The 22,101-nt window shown below is 39.0% G+C and overlaps 1 protein-coding gene and 1 long non-coding RNA gene across 14 annotated transcripts in view; one reads left to right on the forward strand and one right to left on the reverse strand.

Annotated features, from left to right (window-relative positions):
- LOC116850391 (histone-lysine N-methyltransferase 2C-like) overlaps positions 1-22,101 on the forward strand; it is a 36,521-nt gene that overhangs the window by 10,357 nt on the left and 4,063 nt on the right. For 3 of the 13 annotated variants that reach the window (XM_032828623.1, XM_032828658.1, XM_032828632.1), the window contains exons 17-36: positions 245-1,156; positions 3,654-3,792; positions 3,911-4,011; positions 4,165-4,900; positions 5,190-5,372; positions 5,510-5,704; positions 5,962-6,246; positions 6,435-6,938; positions 7,121-7,290; positions 8,637-8,804; positions 10,517-10,877; positions 10,995-11,182; positions 11,310-16,478; positions 16,983-18,167; positions 18,947-19,472; positions 19,668-20,108; positions 20,239-20,509; positions 20,654-20,880; positions 21,165-21,382; positions 21,469-21,876. In XM_032828623.1, coding sequence (XP_032684514.1) covers positions 245-1,156; positions 3,654-3,792; positions 3,911-4,011; positions 4,165-4,900; positions 5,190-5,372; positions 5,510-5,704; positions 5,962-6,246; positions 6,435-6,938; positions 7,121-7,290; positions 8,637-8,804; positions 10,517-10,877; positions 10,995-11,182; positions 11,310-16,478; positions 16,983-18,167; positions 18,947-19,472; positions 19,668-20,108; positions 20,239-20,509; positions 20,654-20,880; positions 21,165-21,382; positions 21,469-21,876 — 12,387 coding nt within the window. The remainder of the gene's footprint in view (positions 1-244; positions 1,157-3,653; positions 3,793-3,910; positions 4,012-4,164; positions 4,901-5,189; positions 5,373-5,509; positions 5,705-5,961; positions 6,247-6,434; positions 6,939-7,120; positions 7,291-8,636; positions 8,805-10,516; positions 10,878-10,994; positions 11,183-11,309; positions 16,479-16,982; positions 18,168-18,946; positions 19,473-19,667; positions 20,109-20,238; positions 20,510-20,653; positions 20,881-21,164; positions 21,383-21,468; positions 21,877-22,101) is intronic. The other 10 variants (XM_032828649.1, XM_032828722.1, XM_032828669.1 and 7 more) reach the window with 7 other exon arrangements.
- LOC116850479 lies at positions 8,799-11,465 on the reverse strand. Its single transcript, XR_004379359.1, has 4 exons — positions 11,318-11,465; positions 11,008-11,150; positions 10,630-10,871; positions 8,799-10,552 (listed from the first exon to the last, which is right to left on the reverse strand). It is a non-coding gene; the product is annotated as an uncharacterized LOC116850479 (long non-coding RNA).

The raw sequence follows: 22,101 nt of genomic DNA on the forward strand, positions 1-22,101 counted from the left end.
ATTGAATGTATCACATGTGTGTGCTAACGATCGACTCATCGTTTCTCAATGCGCGTCTCGTCTCGCCTCGTTCGGGCCCATTATACCATTCTTCGCATACAGGGTGTTTCTCGCGAAATAACTTAACAAAATACATCAAAAGGACACATTGCATTATATTCATGTATCATTCAACAAAACAAAGTCATACGTAATAAAATTTGTTTTATTAAGAGATATGTATGAAACTGACAATTTCTCGAAGATATGCAACTATCGAGTCTCAATCGAAAAGAAAGAGGAAAGAACGTCTAGTCGCACGAGAGGCACCCTGTATGAAACGCGTCGTGTGAACGAGGACCACCACCAGCGGCCGCTGTTGACCCGACAGCTCTCCAAGGACATTTCACCGAGCACCACCACCACTACCACCACTACCACCAACATGACCACCACCACCACCACTACCACCACTACTACCACCACCATCACCACCACCACCACCATCACCACCACTACCACCACCAACCCTGCGACCGCATCCGGCGTCGCCAACATCATGATGAACAAGCCTGTGGGCTCCCTGGGCCTCACGAGACCCTTACTGGGGCCCCTACAGGAGAAACAACAGCAGATCGGGGCGGGGATGTTGATGACTAGCACTACGTCGTCATCATCGTCAGGGATACCTAGCAGTCAGCAGCATCAACATCAACATCAGGAGGTGTGTGGGGTGCAGGGAGCAGCGTCGAGGCAGCTAACAACTCCCACCCCCCCTTGCCCGTCACCGCCAGAAAGCGCGAGACAGGCCCAGTCAACGTCGACCTCCTCACCCCCATCCCGTCCCTCCTCTTCTCACTGTAGAGATCCAGGTGAAGGGCAGCCACCACCACCACCACCTCCTCAGCATCAGCAACAACGTCCGATAGCGGTGCCCGCCGCAATTGTTAACGGTGGCGACCAACAGATCCGAGTGCTCACACCATCCGAGATCATGCGCACTCTCCCGTCCCTCAGCCAAGAGCATTATGATCCACCGCCACCATTGCCGCCACCTCCACCGCCCACCGCGATTGTTCACACTGTTGTTGTACCACCGACCCTCACCCCTGTACACCATCACCATCACCACCACCACCACCACCAACACCACCACCACCACCCGAGTAACGCCATGGTGAGAGCCAACTTTTGCCCGCCAACTCTGTTAGTGTCTTCTACTTCGTTCTGCCTTTTTCTGTGGCCAATGTCTGATCGAGATTTAGTATTCATCCTATATATCGAACGGCAACCATGAAAACTGTATTGTAACTTTGTTTTCAGCGTACTTCTTGTTGCAGCTATTCTACATTGTCGTTTTGTCAGTAGTATGTGCACTGATAGAATATCGACGATTCTAACGACTGCAGAGCAACAGCAACAGCAATAACGATATATATATACATTTTAGTATTTTTTCTTCATATATATTTTGTTCCTCTGTTATAATTACATGAGAAACGTGAAACTTTCGCGAGAAAGAGACGTACACAATTGTACTTGAAAATTATAGTTTTACAATTACAATACTTTTTATCGGCGCCGTTGATATGTATAGGATGTCTCGCTGTATTAACGCATCGACGCTCGATGGCAAATATCTAATTTTTGTATATATATGTTAATTTCTTTTATATAAATTTATTTTTATATAAAATTTATTTTATAATTCCAAATTCAACTCAATATGTATTGAATATTTACAGTAGAACGGCATATGTTATTACTCTTTATGTGAAATAGTAGAATTAATAAGAATGTTGATTCTCTAATTTTCCAATCTCTCAATTTGGATTAGCGCGAGTGATTTTGTTTGGAATGATCAGACATTTTTGTATTTTCGTCTCCTTCGGTTTAATTTATTTCAATATAAAGTATTATTTTTTATTTTTTGTACGTTAGATCGCCGCTGTGGCAGAAATTATTGTGGTAGTATTATCATTTTTTTTTTTACAACTTAGATATTTCCATGGCATGTTCAAGGATGGTAGCACATCTTCTTTTATTTTCCTTCATTTTTTCTAGTTCCTTACGATCCTAAATCATAAATCATTTTGTCCCTTTTCCTTTCAATCCTCCCGATATTGCTTACGATTTATTTACTTATTGTTGTTGTGGGTGATTGGTAGATTTGTATCGCAATATATATTGTTGTATAGTGGTCATGCGCTAGTTTAGTACTAATATTATTGTTTTACTTTCCCTGCAAAAGAAAAGTAATTTTCTCTGCGCAATAATTGCATTTTATAAATTATTAATACAAACATGTTTTCGTCAAATTACTTATATTAATTGTACCATTATCTATTTATACTTATTTATTTTCCAGTATTTAATTACATTTATTTTAATATCAGTTTCCTTGTTATTAATTTAATATTTATCAAAGTTTTTTTTATATTTTTATGCGTATATTTGTCTATTATAAACGAGCAAATACGATATTATTTTAGATTTTTCTCGGAAAACAAATCACATCTCGTATTGCTTGCCTATCATAGTCAATGGTGTTTTAACATACTTCTTACAATTTACATTATTATAATTTTGTAATTTCTGTTACGTAATTGGTTAGAATTATTTAACACTTTGATATGCATGGGTGTGAGATTGTCGCATTAATCCCTCCGATAAACAAGTATTTGTGGTGTTTTATGTTATTTGTGTCGAGAACGAGAATTTTTTCAGGCGAGTGGAATATATCTATACACAATATACTAATATTATTAATTAACTATTATTATCTCTTTACTATATTTAGATGGTGGCTGGTATTCAATACTCCCAGTGTGTTTGCACATTCGAGATTTGCAAAATCTCACTGATCATGATTAATTTAGCAACGTGCCGTGTTGTTACTTTTACGAGTGTTCATGCAAAGTATACATAATGTGCGCCATACATTTAAAATTACGTATAAAAATGTAAATATTATCAAAAGATAAGAGTTGGAACTACAAACAAGCTAGAAATAAGCAAAAAAAATTTATGGAATATATTTTACTAAAAATACAAATAAATTATAAAGAAATAATAATAAATTACAAAGAAATAATAACGTATATTAGAGTTAATTGAAATCTTAACACATACACATGAAGCACCATCTCAAAAATAATTAAAATTGCTATAGAAATAATTTTTATATTCAGTCCTTTGTTTTTTGTTGTTACACAACAAAGTTTATATAAAACAAGAAATATTTAGATATGTTTTTATTTTTCGAGCTATCTCAAACACTTGGCTCACCTTATGTACATGAACATTCTTTATTGGCTGATTGTAATTATTGCCTTGTGTTAAACAATGCTTAATGGAAAAAAGGTCATTACATTTAACAATGTTATTCATTTATCTATTAATTATTTGCCATAAAACGTTTTTATAAATTCTAAATATTTATTAAGTTATGAGTTTTTCTAAATTGAATTAAAATTGAACAGAAACGATAAATTCAATGAGAATAATGAAGTAATCTTGTTCGAGATTGCGGTAAAGTTTTAATATGATTTAAAGTTAGAAATAAAAATTAGTAATTAGTATAAGTTATCAAAAATAGAATTAGTCACGTCGAGAAATGTAATGACTTTTCCTAACAATTGTTTCGGGACTTATATCAACTTGATCTTTAACAGGAGCAGGACAGACTGTCAAACAGAGAAGGTCGTTCCAGCAGAGAGGCTGAACAGGAGAGGCAATGGAAGCATATGCAGGCCATACGTCAACAACAGGCACAGATGCAACAACAGGTCATTCACGAGCAACGTGTGCATGGTATGTTCTTTATATTCTTGTTATTTAATTGTATCATAAATTCTTAATATGAAAGCATCGCGATTTATCCGTTAATCGAAATTAAATTCCTCAATAATATCTTTCTTGTCGTTAACAGCAATCGCGAGAGTGCAAAGACAAATCAGTGAGGAAAATACACCTCAACTAGCTACAGATAACAATCCCGGCGTGACGACGCAGTTACAAGTTTCTACGCAAGTAAGTGTACCTTTACATATAATTACATCAAAAATAAATGCAATTCATTATCATATTACGTGCTTTATATATTAATCACAGTCTTGTAAAAGATAAATATCTCATTCGTGTTTAAATGTGTCAACTGATATTTAACAAGGATTATCGTTGCAGGACACAAACCAACTTACTCCATTAGCATCTCCCTCGCCGGGTTCGCGCAGTACCTTTGCAACGCCACCTTTAAAGGTAACACGCAGTAATCTCACCCCACAGAGTCCACATCAGGGGATGGTTCGCCTGCCCAATCAGGTCTGCCCTATTTCCCGAACTCCGGGAGTTGTGCGACCAGGTTTTCCACAGCCACCGTCACCCTTCTCACCGCAGGCGCCTCAATCGCCTCATGATTTTCCCCAATCTCCGGCATCCTCTCAGGCACCGGAACAACAGCAACAGCAACATTTCCAACAGCGTTTCGAGGGTAGTGGCGATGGTTTCTCGCCACGGGGTCCTGCGCCTTCGTCGTCTTCCTATTCGACATCGTCGCCACAACACGCGACGGCACCGGCGCCACCAGGTACCACTCCTCGTGCTGTCTTCAATCCACCAGCACCCTCCACGCGACCTAACCCTGTTTACGCGCCACCTCCACCTCCACCACCACCTCCTGTGCCTCCATCTTCACGGACTCCTGATCCGTATAATGTTGCCGGCGTACAACCACCTCCGGCAACCCCGGTCTCTGCTGCCCCAGCAGGCTACCCGTCTCCGCGTGCGCCCGAGCCTCCCAGAGCTCCCGGACAAGAGCAAGAGGTCTTTAGTCAACAACCGGAAGTTAATCGCCAGCTGAGAGATCTTTTGCAAAGGCAGCAATTGAGCAAGAAGATTGAAGGAACTAGCTGGACTCAAGGTATATTTGATGTTTTTCCTTCTTCTAAGTTTTACTATACATATATATATATATATCGTTATATATTATTATACTTTTGATTCATTTTTATTGCTAAAATTAAAGATCATTAACACTTTTAAATTTAACTTAAAGATATTAATGTTATATTAATTTATATGTACATAATATTTTATAAATTAATAATTAAAATAATTAAAATAAAATAAAAATAAATAAAATAAAGTAATTAATCTATTTTAAAATTGCTGTATTTACGTAATAATATCGTATTGCTTATATGATGCAGATGGCCAGAATAATTCCGAGAGCGGTCAACAACAGTTCGAAACAAGCCACGTGCAGCTTCCGCAACACTCCCAAATGCCGGGGAATTCTGGTAACGAAGGCACTTTCCGACAACCTTTGCCGCCTAGTATTGTCCGGGCTAGGATGCCTATACAACCGAATGTTTTGATCAGGAATCCCATCGGTACGTTCTCTATTGTTTCACAGTATAAAATAATTATCTCTTATCTCGGTATTTTTTATTATTGTCAGGTTAAGTGAGATTTTCACTCATATGCATGTGTCGTATATATCTAGAAATAAATTCACGACATTCTGCAGCAGGTAACATTGACGCACGACTCCAAGGTATCGACCATCGCACCAGAATGCTGCAGTCTCTGCAGAGATCTCAAGCAAGTACTGGCTTGCCCCAGCAGCACTTCCAAAACTCCCAAACCCTGCAAACGCGTTTGCCTGTTGCTAGGAACACCATTTCTGAGTCTTACGATATTTTGCATCAACAAAGATTTACAGGTAAATCAATAAATTCTTGTATTTATACAAAATCTATTTTGTTTTTATCATAATACTAATCTAACTTAATTGCACTTAATTTAATTTGGAATCTAATTTAACTTAATCTAATTTCATTGAGAAAGAGATAGAGAGCATCGTTTTATCTTAATTTTATTTCATTTTTACGCATACATTTGTTTTTATCCTTTTAATTTTTAATTGCTAAATATACATTATTTTATTTTCTTTGTAAATGATCACATTTTTTCCTTCAGATGCGAATCAGACACAGGGTTTAAACCAACGAATCGCACGCACTGCACAAGAGAGCCTGAGTCAAGGAATTCGCATGTTGGGCGCTCAGAATATAGTTCGAACAACATTACCTACAACTATAGGTGAGACTACTACTTCGGAAGCCTCATCTGAGATTCCTGACAACGTTACAGCTGAATTGGAAAAGTTGGAACAAGAAGGAGGTGCTTCACCGATGGTCGAGGTGGCCGAAGGTGTCAATGCAATATTTGGTGATTTAGCCGACGATGACGACGAGCTGCTTGGTAAGTTTCCGTATAATTAAACTATCAATAGAAGAAATGTGAATACATTATATAATAAAAGTAATATACATTATTGATATAAATTATTACATGATATATATACACACACATATATAAATTCTGTTGTTACGTAAAATGTACATTACATAAGCAAATATATAATTCGATATTAATTTCAATATGTGCAGCTGAAATGGGAGCGGACTTCAATATCCTAGAATATGCAGATCCTGAGTTAGATACGATCGCAGGCGGCGAGAAAACCAACATTCTAGACTTGGATCTGGAGCAGGTGGAGGTAGAACCGAAGGAAGAGAAACAGAAGAAGGAAACCAAGGACGAGGAGCAAAAACCGGATCATCTACCGACTGGTCCGGCTGAAATAGCCGATTCATGCTCGACAAGTACGACGTTGACAACACTGACGGAAGGCACCAATGTACCATCAATGACGTCATCACAGCCTGCTTCACAACCAAACCCGACAGCAATGCAGGCGCAGGTAATGCAACAACAGTTGCACCAGCACGTACAGCAGGCAGCAGCGTTGGGTAGGCCGATACTACCGGGGACGAGACTGGTGTCATCGGACGGAGTGGTCGGAGTGGTGACTTCTACCAATACGGTAACGGTCAGTTATCCATCCAGCTTCCCAGGACATCCACAAAGAATCTCGCCGGCGCACATTCAAGGTAACACGATTAAATTAATTGATATTATCAATGATATGTATGTAAATTAAATTTTAGACACTATAATCAAATTCATGTTATAATAATTAAAACGATCATATTTATTATATAGTTAATATACTGAATTATTTATTTTCACCGTAACGTTTTCTATACTTTCTATACATGTTTTGTGTTTGCAGTATCGCAACAACAACGTCTCGGCATGCGAGTACCGGGTGTACCTAATGTAGCGGGTAGAGTTGTCGCCGTGAATCACATAATCGGGCCTCGAATGCCTTTGGCTCCACCGCCGCCTCCGCCACCACCTCCATATCCAGGACCTCCACCTCCGTATCCTGGACCGATTCAGGTAAGTTTCGTTTCACCAATTTACAATAGCTTCCCTTGAAATTTGTATGCATCGCTTCGATATTTAGTATATCCTTGAGAGAAGATTTAATTAATAAATTAAATAAGAAAGAGAGATAGGTTAAATAACAAATATTTCTAGAAAATTTATAGGTAATTTTACAATGGATGTAAATTTTTATAGGGATAATTTATAAGAAATTTTATATTATTTCCCAAATTTATTTTATCTTTTATTTATTCAGTTATTATTGAAAAATAACAATTATAGAAATCATTTCTATTGAACATAAAAATTTTTACAAATTAGTAATAATTATAAGTGTAAATACTTATATATATTAAATTGTTTAATAAACTTATAATCCTCTGATGAGAGACGCGATGCTAAAATGCAAAACTCCATTCTGATAACTTACATTTAATTACAATAACACGGTTTGCAAGCGTTTTATAATGTATACTTAACTAATAAGATGTCTCGCAATTGCATGTACGATATTTCTGTGTCAGTTAGTTTTGCTGAATTTATTTCAGAAATATTTTGCGCGGCTGCAATATCGAGTATACGGTAATCTTGCGTAGTTTTATTTTTAGATTGCAATTTTAAGATTATACATAGGTGTTCTTGTAGATTACGCTGTAAAAACTATTTTTACGTAAACTTTTTGATTATATTATCTGTTAAAAACTTGAAATTTACTAGAACATGATAATTATTTATACTTCAATTTAAGAATTGTCGAGTTATTCAATAAAATTTAAATTTAATTGCATTTACACAAATTGCATATAAACATAACAATAAATAAGTTAACGTAATCGGAGGTTAGGTTATTAAAGTTTGCTAACGTAAGTGTAGCTAAATAACGAATCTTACCCCCTCAGAGCCAAAAAATGCGCTTTCTTATAATAAGATAATATGATTCTCTATCTGTTAAGATGGGTTGAAAAACTATTGTATTAACTTATTTATTAAATTATACTTATTAAACAACTTGTCATTGTATAAAAGTTTGAGATCTTTTTGAAAATTTTACTGGATCTCTTGAAATGTCATCAAAGAGAAATTTCAGTATATGTTTGAAATAATTTTAAATAAGAGAAATCCCTATTTCTCCTTCAAAATCTTAAAAATATATTAATTTAATTGCTCGTATAAAACGTATTTGTGTATTTTTACTTTGATCAAATTTGAATTAATCTCTCGATTTAATTAGAGATTACTATCAATCTGTAAAGTGCGTAAAAATGGCGCTGAAAGAATAGTTGTATTGTAAGAATACTGGCTGGTGTCCTTGGCCTGGGTGTGTTTGCAATATGCATTTGGTGTTGGCGCATGTCTAGATGGGGCTGTGCCTAGGTGGTGGTGGCGGGCGGGCTATGACGCGGCCCCCGCCGGTGGTCCATATGGGGCACCAGCAAGTGCCGGTGGCGGCGGCGGGCCCGCCGATGTGCCCCGCGGTTCACACCGGTGCACCACCGCACCCTCACCGGAGACCCTTGCTTCTGCAGGTGAGCGAGATTCGGGGCAGTTTCCAACATGACTTACCTTCTCCCTCGCATCAGGAAAATGAGAACGTAGCTCTTTGATACCTCATTCACAGGAGAATCCTCTAGCAAAACACTTCTCTATTTAAAGGACAGATATATTATATCTGCAATAATATACAGGATGTTATTGAACAAGCCAATACAGAAGATAAGAGATGAAACAAATAGTATAACTTAAATATGACTAACGGTCATGATTAGAATAAAAATAAAATTAAAAATAAGTTTAAAAGTGACAATGCTATGACTCTTCAAAGTTGAAAATTGCGCGCAATAGAAATCGCGATTTCTAATTTTGATGGATCATAGTTTTGCCATTTTTTATTTTTATATCATTTAATGAAAAATATTGGTTTCATTAACCCATATTATTTTCTGGATTCTTTGCTTATTCAATAACATAAGATATGTATATAATATGCGATATAATATTCTACATGCTACGATAAAGAAATGCGCCTACAAAATCTGATGAAAAGTTAGCCTCGTTAGAAATTTGAGAATTATATTCGATTGAGTATTAAATTGAGGAAAATTGCTTCTAAATTTCGTACTGTGTACTCGAATATCTTATTGTAAGAATATAGGAAAACTGTAACACACCCTGCATCTAAGAGAGATGCACTTATGTTCTTTATAATTAATTTATCATTGATATGCACTTTTAGACGTATGCATGCGTATTTGCACGATCTTGATTTGATTAATGATGTGAATAACTTATTTAATTCTTTGTCCCTTTTTTTGTAATCCTAAGCATTGCTTTTTTTTATAAAATGTCTCAGTGTCTAAAATCCTTGTACTGCATGTGTGTGCGTGCGCGTATATGTGTGATGTGTGCGTGTGTTATTCGCGCGTGTGCGAACGGTGCGTGAGAGTTTATAGATTTACCTAGATTCCATATATCTTTAATTCGTAATAGAGAATAAAGACAACCCGATTTTCTAGAAATATGGTTTCCTCACGAATTTTTATAGATTCCTCTAGGATTTTGAAAAATTCTTAGAGAATCTTAAAAGTCCCTCAGTTAATAAATATTAGTAACAAGGAACCTCAGTTCTTTAGAAACCTTAAAAAGTTCCAGGATATTCTTAAAAGATTCTCAAATTCTCCGATTCCAGAGTCCTTGGAGTCTTACAATTATATCAACGTCCTCACAATTGTTAAACGATTATTTAACTCTTAAATTACGTGTATTATACTTGTCAAATAATATACATTGTTTAATAATTTTTCAGGAGACTCCAATAAATCCCAATCCAATCGACAGGCACGTTTCACTCCACATTCGACAACGATGAAAAAAAGTATTTTATTACTAATTTTTACAAAATTATCTAATTTTTTATTATTATAGTCATCATTTATAGTTTTTATCATTTAAAATAAAAAAGTAAAATATTAATTAAATAGAGAATCTCTGTTTTATGAATTTGCAATTTGTTTTGGGCAATTTGAGAATTTCGGTAATAAAATATCAAAAAATGCAATTACAATACTTTGCATTAGTGCCGTTGGTTTACTTATCCTTACGAATACTACATTCCTTTAATCTCGACAATCTTATCTCTCACTCTTCAATTTAAATCCATTTTATATCCCTGATTTCATATCCAAAACAGCCCCATGACTTATTATCTCATGTATTCAGAAGCGAGCTTGACTGTCAGCAGTTATGTTCACAGGAGCAGCCGCTATTGCTGGAGGAGCTACTGGAGCAGGAGAAACGTGAGCAAGAGAAGCAACAGCAGCAACAACAGCAACAACAACAAACGGAGAACACTACCTCTAGCAGTGGTGGTCTTCTGAGTGACAGCGACTTTGAGAGACTCAGAGCTGACGTTTTGGGAGCGTCATCGCCACCTCAGGCCATGGTACCCGCAGCGGGTGTACCAGTGATCAGACCACCCTGCACGACTAGACCTCCATCAGTGCCTGGTACCGGTTGGCAGCAAACTGGTGTACCCGATTCGGCTAAATTAGCGACCACTCAAGTGCCTAGACAACCTATCGCCACGCAGACTCCGCCTGAATGTTAGTATAGAGAGATAAATTATTTCTTTATTTGAAATTCCATATTTTAAATCATTGTTATTTTTGCTTTACTATAACAAATGTTGTTTAATTAAAATGATTACGTTTATTTTACAGCGAGATTGAATACCTTCAATATCCCCCTTATACCAGCACCACCAACGCCACCGGAAATTATCCTAAACGAGCAAGATCGACAGGCGCATATGCAATACGATCATTGGCTAACCAATCAGCATTCTGTATTGACACAGCAATTGAAGTTTTATGAATCTGAAATTCAAAAGATTCGTAAATTGAAAAAGGTAAATATAAAATTGAATTAATTTAAGATCAAAGAGTATATTAAATTTAACCAAATTAAATAAATCCAATGTTTAAGAAATCATTTTTTTTTTTCAATTTAATGAAACTAAGTAAATTTTCTTATAGTCTCTCACCAGTAAACAACGTCAGTTACGTAAGACCGGCAATGATCTCTCGGAGACCGACTCAGTGGAATTGACTCGTGTTTCAACGGAGCAAACGTTCATGCAGAAACACTTGGAAACGTCGCGAAAACAGTTGCGCCAGCATAATCTGTTGACCCAAGAGTATCATAACAAGCAACAACAACGGCAAACGTCGACGTCGCAGGTCTCGCAATCAAACAACCCAGAGCCTTGTTCACCGCTCATGTCGCCGTCACAGCACTCGCCGATGCACTCGCCTGCTGCGTTAGTCAGTCAGTCTCCAGGTGCCAGCATAATTCAACATTCGCCAGCAACTCCCTCCATCGTACAACATAGTCCTGGCGCTACATTGCTTCAGCATAGCCCAGGAAATCCCCAATCGACCAACCCGGGCACTATGTCGCCTCACAATGTGCAACAACAATCGCCGCGAATCGGCACACCACACTCGCAAGGCGGCGAAGATAGTCCGTTTAGTCCGCAAAGCGGTGCGCTGCCGTCGCCGGGAGGGTTGTGTGGGCCTGCCGTAGCCGTGGCGCGGATGACATCACCGCAACATCGTGCACTTATTAGCGGTCGACTGGCTGCGGCGAGCGGTAGTCCAGCAGGGGCGTTTACGGTAGCGGATGCGGTACGTGTTCAACAACCACAACAACGATTCGCACGACCAGCCAGTGGCGGCGGTGGTACGATGGTAATGAGCGAAACTGCTGGTCAACAGCGCGTACCACCACGGGCAGTAGCGGGAGGCATGCCCGTTTACGGACAACGTTCGCCGTTGGGTAGTCCGCAGCCAACGACGCAACAAGCTAGTTTGTTGGGTCAACAACCGCAATTGCTGCAGAGACAACAGTTGATTCAGCAACAACATGAGGTTATTTCTCAAGATGGGCAAAATGTTGTCACACAAAGAACGCTTCAATTGGCTCAACAACGACAACAAATGCTCCAACAACAGCAACAACAACATGACGTTATTCCTCAAGATGGGACAAGTTCTATCACTCAGAGATCGTTGCAAATGGTACAACAACGGCAACAGCTTCTCCAACAACAGCAGCATGAAGCTATTTCTCAAGATGGACCTAACGTCGTTACTCAAAGAACGCTGCAAATGGTTCAACAACGACAGCAAATGCTTCAACAACAACAACAACAACATGAAAATATCTCTCAAGATGGACAGAACGTTGTTACTCAGAGGACATTACAAATGGTTCAACAACGACAACAGATTCATCAACAACAACACGAAAACATTTCGCAAGCTATTTCTCAAGACGGACAAAATGTCGTTACTCAAAGGACTCTGCAAATGGTTCAACAACGACAGCAAATGCTTCAACAACAGCAACAACAACATGAAAATCTCTCCCAAGATGGACAGAACGTTGTTACCCAAAGAACATTACAAATGGTCCAACAACGTCAACAGATGCTCCAACAACAACAGCATGAGGGTATTTCCCAAGTTGTTTCTCAAGAAGGACAGAATGCTATCAATCAGAGAACATTACAAATAGCACAACAACGACAACAGATATTGCAGCAGCAGCAGCAACAACAACAACAACGACAACAATATTTGCAAATGCAGCAACAGCAACAACAGAAGCCGCCCAGCTCACCAATGGTATCTCAGCCGGCTAATTCTCCTAGTCCTCAGCTTCTCCAACAAGGTTACGGCCAACCGCCGAGCTCACCCATGGTACAAACGACAATGGGTTCACCGATGCTGCAACAATCGTTGAATCCAACCTCACAACCACCTAGTCCAATGAACCGAATCTCACCGATGGTGTCGCAGTATCAACCACCCAGTCCGATGTCTAGAAGTCATCCCTCTACTTCACCAATGCTTCACGGTGGCCATCATCCTTCTTCAACGACCAATCAGCCACCTAGCTCACCTATGATGCCTCGTAGCCCATTGATAGCTGGTTCGCCTATGCAAATGCAGCGAAGACAATCTACCGGTAATAGCCCGGCAATGCCTGATAGACCTCAGAGCGTGGAGAATCCTCCAACTCCGAGAACACCTCATACACCCCACAGTTTCGTTCAAGGCACTAATTTGGTGGCGAGTGATCAACAACAAATTCTTCAACAAGTCTCTCAGGAGCAAATTTCCTCATCGGAACATGTCGCCAGAAATGGGAATCCCCACAATCCTCTAAATCCAGTGCCGTCTCCGAATCCTACTAGAGGTGGAGGAAACCCTAATAATTCTCTAAACCCAGTATCATCTTCAAATTCTGCTCGAGCTGGAGGAAATCCAAACAATCCTCTGAATCCAATACCATCTGTGAATTCTACTAAGGGCGGAGGAAATACTCGTAATCCATTAAATCCTATACCGTTTCCGAACTTCGGTAGGTTTGGCTTTTTTAAGTTGGGTTTGAGAGGTGGCTCGCCTATGTGGTCGAGCAAAGCAGCAGAAAGCAGCAAAAGTAGCGGCACTGGCACGGGTTCGGACACATCCCAGGAAGAGAAACCGCACACTTCTGTGCTTCGGAAAACGACGAAGATCGGCTCGCTCGTATGTGCCGACTATAACGACTTCGACGATGATTCGCATACACCGCCGCAGACGCCACCGACAGGTTTGGATACGAAACAAGGAAGTCAATCTAGTTCCTTGACCTCTTCAACTCTAGACAACGGTCCACTTGACAGTCCCGGTGAGAAGTTGGACCAGCTTGCGGATACTACCGATTACGACGACGATAAAACTATAGTAAACACCGAAGTGACGTTGAGTTCGGCAGCGCAACGTGACAGTGACGACATCACAGTGATCGAACAGTTTGGTGACTCCGAGCTGGTAGACGTCATCTCGAGCAGTCTAGAGGGTGACATGCAGGAGGAATATGTTCTCTTCGAGCCTGGAATGGTGGTAGATCTTTCAGCGGACAGCAACGACTCGCTCTGTCATGCACTAGTGAATGCTGATGGCGGACAAGGTGACTTAGTGCAGATCTTAGAGATTGAGAACCCAGAATCTCAATCAGAGGAACCGATTCTCAGCGACGACGATTTGGTCCCATCTAATACAAGAAACAAGAAAGGTCTCCGGCTGGATATAGTGAGGACTTTACAAGCGGGAAAGAAGTTGGTGGCTGTCACTGATACCTCGGAGTCTCCAGATCAAGAGGAACTCAGAGTGGACCCTTCGCCAGGACCTTATCTAGACAATTCTCCTGATCAAGATCTCATGGTATCTCTTGTAAGTGAATCTGAGGTGGTTATTATTGATCCCACGACAAAATCGCCTGAGGATAACCTCTCTAAAGGTTCCTGTGATGAAGATACTGAGAAAACAGATGTTAATCTTCTAACTGACGTATCTAAGGACAGTACGACTGTTGAAAGCTTGATAGACGATCAGACTAAATCTTTACAGAAAGATTCCAAACAGGGTAAGAGTTTAACGAGCTTCGTTTTCCCAGAAAAGGGTTCCTACAATCAAACTATGCCTTCAACTATTCATCAGACAAATATTAGCGTTGCGACGACTTCTAGATCTCCAGTTTCTTCAGCAACTACTACAATCTCTTCGATTCTAAATACAAAATTGGTTTCTAGTTCCCATGCTGGTTCCCATGCTCAAGTTTTGGCTCAAACCATCGCAACGGAAACGAATACAACGAATCGGGATATACTATTAAACTCTTTCAGTGATCAAAAAGGCATTAATTTGCCATCAACAATGGCTAGTATCGTGGCGGATGCCAAGCTCGCCGCGAGGCTCAGTCAAACTGCTTTAGAGAATACATCGAATTCTCAACAAGGCAAACCAGATCCAAAAATTAGCGAAACTCTAAAGATGTCATCTCTAACGACGACTTCCAGTGTTCAGAATGAATTTCCAGGCTCCACAAGTATAGAGACTTTGAATAATTCTACAAAATTAGTTTTAAATATTCAATCAACTTCTTTAACATTGTCGACTCCAAAGATGACAGATTTGTCGAAGAAAGAGAGCACTCTAAAGATGATGGAAAGACAAGTGGAAAGTCAAGAAAGCGAGATGAAAAAAAAGACGGAGGAAGAGGAATTCGTACAAACAAGAGTCAAAGATCAAAGTATCTCTTCAGCTATTCTTTCGACTTCGTTGACAGAAGAGAAGATGAGTGATCCCTTGAATACGACGGACGAGTTAGAGAGCATGCTGGAGGCGATCCACAATCCGGCGGAAACTACCTTAAAGGACGAGAATAAGAATGAGACTACCACAACGGCAACTTTAAAAAGAATGTCGCCTGTTGCCGATGATCTGTCGCTCGTTAATATTCTGGAGAATGACGTTGAGCCTGTGGATAATGATAAAGAAGAGAATTCTTCAAGCTCTGACACGCAAAAGATTATGAGCAAAGCGAAAGAGGTCGAAGGTGATCTTGAAGAAAGCAATAACGCGAAAAATATGTCGCCGAAGGAGAAAATTGCCGAAGAACTAGAGTTGGAGAATGCAAAACCGTACCTCCAGCATTGCTTGAACGAAGAGAAGACTCTAATGGAGGAATCTTCGGACGATATTCTCGATATGTTGCACAATATTATCTCGTCGAAACCGGAGATGGCGAATACCAGCGAGCTGAAGTCGAGTTTAATATATCAAATGCCTTCTCCGCTCGATACGTTACCGTTGAACATTCTGCAAGATCCGCTGATGGATTTAGATCAAGAGAGCCTGGAGAACGATCAACTGTCCACGCAGGAGAATAAAAGTCAGGCGAAGAATCTGAATTCTGAGGTGAAGAAAAGCCCGCCGGCACCAAATCAGGCAGTGGTGCAGTTGCAAAAAAGCACAACGACAGTACCGCATTTATCGCCTCTGTCAAAGCCCACCGAGCTTACCAACAACGTTGTGCATGTGTCGCATCAGTTGCGCACACTACTCTCCTCTATTGCCCATCCGACAGGGAATCAAACCGATGTTGTCACCATGGTTTCCTCCATGAAGCCTGCCAATGTATTGTCTACTACGAGCCTCTCGACTTCAAACTCATCAACCAGTAATGTTTCTTTGTCGAGACTTGATCAGAGTCGCTCACAAGCTAATGTAAGCACTAGTGTCGTAAAGGAAGGGGAATTGACTTTGAAAGAGTCTCCTAAGGAGTCTGCTAGGATAACTTCTGCAATTTCCAAGGTACACACTATACAATTAATTTTAATTTTGTAGAAAGAATTTTAGCTAATCTAATGCATAATTATGAGAAATTTAATTTTAATATTAAGAGAAATTGCGGTAAATTTAATAGATTTTGATTGTAATCTTGAAAAAATTTTTAATATTTTTTTTATTTTAATGAAAATTTTTAAAATAAATTCTAATTTTATAAGAAAATTTTTAATTTCTATCATATAAAGAATTTTATGCACATGCGAAAATCTTTATTTGGAATTTAAAAGGAATTGTAATTTTATTTGACAAAAAACGTTACTAAATTTTAATACTAATAATGAAAAATTTTATTATAAAAAGTATTTCAATAATATTTAAATTTGTATAGATATTAATTTTAATAATATTAACTATTTTAGCTTTTAAAAGTAATTATCAAATATATTCTTTAAATAAAAAAGTTACTAATTGTTTTAATTGAAAAAATAATACGTTCTGCAATTGCAAAGAAATGAATTTTAATTCAAGGCTGACCAGATGTTCAGAGTAACCACCACTGCTCCAACCACCACTCTTCAATCCAGTAACTCTTCGAATCCTACGAGCACTATTTCACCATCAATTATGACCACCAGAACCATCACCACCTCAATCTCCATCACGTCCAATGCTATGTTGAACGCCATGCTAGGCGAGACGAGTTCAATAAAATCGTCTGTAGCAGAAGATCACGGTTGCAGCAGCAGCACTACATCAACTCAATCCGACAATATGCTAAGCTCTGTATTGTCATCTACCTCGATTCCGCGTTCGCAGCCCACCAGTCTTCAGGCAATCCTACAGGTGAGCTCTGCGGCCTCGCGAGCGCTTATAAATACCAGCTCGACGGTTACTAGTTCGGTACAGTGCGTACGAACTATCGTGCCACCGTCAGCAACTCCTAGCATCCTGCAGACGACTTTATCGCAAGCACCAAGCCACTTATTAACTTGTAATCAGAGTCAACACAAGTCTTCGCTTCTTCTGCCTATTGACAATAAAAACAATGATCTCGAAAAGCAATCTACAACCATGAAAAGAGACACCGAAGACAGCAAGGTTTTAGAGAAAACTTCGGGAAGAGAAATAGATCCTGACAAGAGTTCCACGCATCCCCTGAGATTCGATGATTCACAAAATGTGTTACTGAAGCAACTGCTGCAGAGCACTGCTTGCCCGACACCGTCGCCTAACGGCAAAACGCAAGGCCAAGTACAAGGGCCCACTTTGCCGAAAGTGAATTCGCTGGCGGCTCAGCTGGACCATCAGCCACTCGTCCCCCCCGCACAATCGTCTCGATCAAATCTGTTGGATGAGACCTCAACACCAAAGGCGGCAATTAATAAACAAGTACTGGCGCGAGAAACGTCTTTCCTATCCTCGCATTCGATGACACCGATAAAGATTCAAAGCTCGCCCACGAAAGAGGAGACTCCCAAGCCTCCTCCCCCGTTATCCACGACGACGTCGTTGACTACGCAGAGAGGACAGATTGATACTTTGAAACAGCAGCAGCAACAGCAGGTCAATCAGATGATAAAGGCAGCGCTTCCCAGCTCTTCCGGAAGTTCAACGGGAAATCAACAACAGCCACCGGTTGCCGCAGCTGTATCATCGTCGACAATAATAACGACGACGATGACGACAACGAGAACATCGCCGAAGAGTTGTGAGGTACTATATTCTTAATACTTCTTTCGATATCGCTTCAGTAATACGGTGAAAAACGTTAATTTACATTTTTCAACTTACACACATATATAATTTTAGATATATTTATTATATTAAAATTTTATATATATATATATAAGATTCATTGTAGAATTTCTAGGATAAAAATAGTGAAGATAAAGTTATATTTATTAAGTGTGTACGCGTGTGCGTTATGAAAACATTTATAGATAAAACAAAATTTAACTAGTTTTTAGAAAAAGATTAAATAAATATAAATTAAGGTTGTAATTGACAGTTAATAGACACGGTTATTCATACATCTTGAAATCGTATTTTTCTCTAATTTTTTAAATAGTAAAATATTTCTGATCTAACTCTTCAGTTCTTCCCAGTGAATATACATGTGATGATAGCATATTTGATAACTCAGATAGGTATTATCTGTATTTTGACTGAAGAATATCCGAGATAGAATGGGAACATTTCATTGATTAGAGCACTGACAACTGTTCCTGCCAACGCTTCTTGACTCTGATTTATACTTATTTATATATAGATGTGAGACTTTTATTTATATTATGAAACTTAGTTGAAATTAAAATTTCTATAATTAGTTCATTGCACGAGTCATTAAAATTTCTTCCAAAATTAAGTTTAAATTTCTCTTAAATTGAATACAAGTTATTCAATTATTTTCACTTGAATTATTTATTATGTACTTGTTAAAAATTGATAATTTATTTTAAAACTCAATTTTTTATGAAATATATCATTATTAGCCAGAGGTTGGGTGTGCAGTAGTGAAAGAAAGCCTGCCGGTCCAGCAACGTATGACCATCCCAGTTTCAAGGGCTTCTGCTACTCAGCAGAAACCTCTGGTAGCCTCGAAGAGCATTCCACCGCCTGCTAGCAATGCCAGTAGCCTTTCCGTTGGTCAGACGCCAGGACTGCAACCTCCAAGTACCCTTCAAGTAACGCAAAAGCCAGTCGTCCCTCAGCAACAGACTTCCTCTGCATCATCCTCTTCACCGAATATTACTATTAAGCAACAACTCATTCAGCAAGTGCCTCACAGTCTGTCCCATGGCCACATATCGATTCCGTCGCCAGTCACAGCCGTCGCACCGTCAGGCCCCGCAGCAGCTATGCCTTTAGTCGAGGTGAAGAAAGAAGTGGGCCTTGATGAAGTGATTCTGCCTGCTCAAGCTGCACCGACCAACGCTAGCCATTTGCATACCGATACCAAAGACTTTCTTGCTTCAACCAAAGAAGAACTCATGGACGGCACAATGGACGACAAGACCGGTGAATTTATTTTTATAAATGTTTATTATTATCTTGATTATTATATTTTATGAATATTTATTATTATATTATGCTTATACTATATTATATTTATTATTATATGTCTTATATTTATTTTATTACAATTGTGTAAAAATTTTAATCTGTCCTACATGTACACCACGACAAAACGCTTCAAATTGTGGATACTTTCAGATCTCAAGAAGCTAAAGAGACGACAATACCAGCAGAAACGTAAGCAGAGCCAAGGCAAAGACACGGCGACGGCACCACAGAAGAAACGATCGCGCAAGGTATCACGTTTGGACGAGGACTACGACACATTCGTGGACAATGTGATGGCGCAACTGCGTCAGTTGCAACCGATGGCGGTGCTAGAACCATTGCTCGGTCGTAACTACGGAGTGTGCCCGATTTATGGCTGCGGCGATCTCGCCAAGATCGCTAGTCAGCGGGATTATAACGCAAGAGTTGGGGATTTAACGGGCAGTTATGGCAATGCCAATTTGTCCGGGTTATCTGATCATTATAACACACAGCCCTTCGGCGAGCTCGACCCTCTACCGCCGCAGCAACCACCATCCACGCAAAGAGGCTTCTACGATCAGGAATTCCCGCCTCTCAAATTGGATGACTGTGAGTGTTTAGCAAATAGTTTCTTTTCAATTTTATTTTCAAACTAAAGAAAAAAAGTTTTATTGGGCATTAATTAATATATTCACAAAATGGAAATAATATTGTAAGTACAATTTTTCTGTTTTTTCAGCTGATGAAAAGAAAGAAAATATAGCGACAAACCGCGACGTGGACTCTCCGGATACCATAGTGAGTTCATCCTCGCCCGAATGCGTTATACCGGAGTTTATGCATCGTTTCCCCGGACTACGATTAATTGAAGAAGAGTCGGACGAAGAGGCGGACTGGCTGAAGCGTGTGTCACCTGTTATACCCTTAATCTCTCCGATCCCGATTAGACTAAAACCAGCTTACGCGAAGGACGTTGCTCAACAGGATAAGGAGAATCTTGGGGTACCTAAGTACGTATATCTTTTTGTATACTGATTAATTAATAATATATGCAATAAAATGAATGTAATAATAATATAATAATAAAAATTACCCCTCAAATCTTCAGATAGCGCACTGCATATACAATTACTTATTATAGAATATGTTTCTAGGCTTGGAAAGTCTCCTCCGATCCCGCTGCGAGAAAGCGGAAATGTCACCGTCACTTTAACTCTCAACAGTCAGGCTGCGGACGATATAATGGGTGTACTTAAAGATTTAGCGAATATTCTAAATATCGCTCCACCCACTGGCTATCAAATAGTCGAACGCACCACCACTCCTCCTAGTCAGAAATTAGGTTTATACAGGACCAAAGGAAAGGACGGCAAAGAAGGAGGTATGATATCAATTATTATTTAACTTTCCCGGTACTGACAACTACAACCGTACTTTATAGCTGCTTCTTAGCTAGATTTTGCTATAGTGAAAAAATTTAAGCAATCTAGGACTATAATTTGTATAAAAATATTGAATATTAAAATAAACTATGCTGTGAACTTCTAACAGCAAAAAATATATAATGTTTTAAGAAAAAATTTAACAAATAATTAAGATTTGACAAGATTATTGTATTAAAATTAATAATTGTTACGCTTAGCTACAATTAATATATGATTGCAGCTCCAATCGACATACAGAGCATCTTGAACGGCGCAGCCAAGTTTTGTCGTCATTGCGATGTCGTGATCCTAAATAGCTTGATCCGAAAGAAAGTATCCGATCTGCCATTCTTGAGCAAAGAGGAGGCAGAACCTGGTGACGAATTATGCTTCTGTTCAGCCGCCTGTTACATGCAATTCGCTCTCATGCATCGCACCCCTTCCAATACACAAGACAAGGTTAGTAAAAAGCAATATTTTTTATTTAAATCAAATGTTAATATTTCATATTAAATTTTATCCACTTTTTAAATCATTATGCGTAGGCTGCGGCGATAGTGGATCACTTGTGCCACAAAATGGAAACGAAGATACTGGACGATGATTTGAAAAGTCTAAAGAAGATACCTATAAAGCAGCAACAACTACAACAAACAATAGATCAACGCGTAGAGAATATGGAAATTGATAATGAGACGACCACGACAACCGCAACAGACGTAATCAAAGTGAAGACCGAAAAACCAGATCATATGGAGATCGCGACGGAGAACATGGATACGGAAGAGAAGAGGCCAAAGAAACACTCGATTCCCGAAGAATCGAACGAGACTGCCGTGGAACCGCAACCACCCGCGAAGGTTTGGAGAGGTTTGAAATATAAAACCTGGTCGATGGGAGTGATACAACCAGCCACTAAATTCAAGAAAACCACCGACAGAGAAATCACTGAGGTGAGCATATCGTATCTCGTTGCTTAAGGAGCAGTTCTCGTTTAAATTCATGATTTGTTGTGTGATTATTTATTTCTTATATAATAATATTATATATAGCATATTTAGTTTATACTTAATACATTATATATTAAGTAACATATACTTCTCTATACATACACATATGTAAATATACGCAAAGTAAATTCCTTTCAGTTAATTAACATTATTATTATCCCGCGAATT

The sequence above is a fragment of the Odontomachus brunneus genome, unplaced genomic scaffold (assembly GCF_010583005.1).
Source record: "Odontomachus brunneus isolate Ranch 3 - 2012 unplaced genomic scaffold, Obru_v1 Obru_scaffold_005, whole genome shotgun sequence".
NCBI lineage: Eukaryota > Metazoa > Arthropoda > Insecta > Hymenoptera > Formicidae > Odontomachus > Odontomachus brunneus.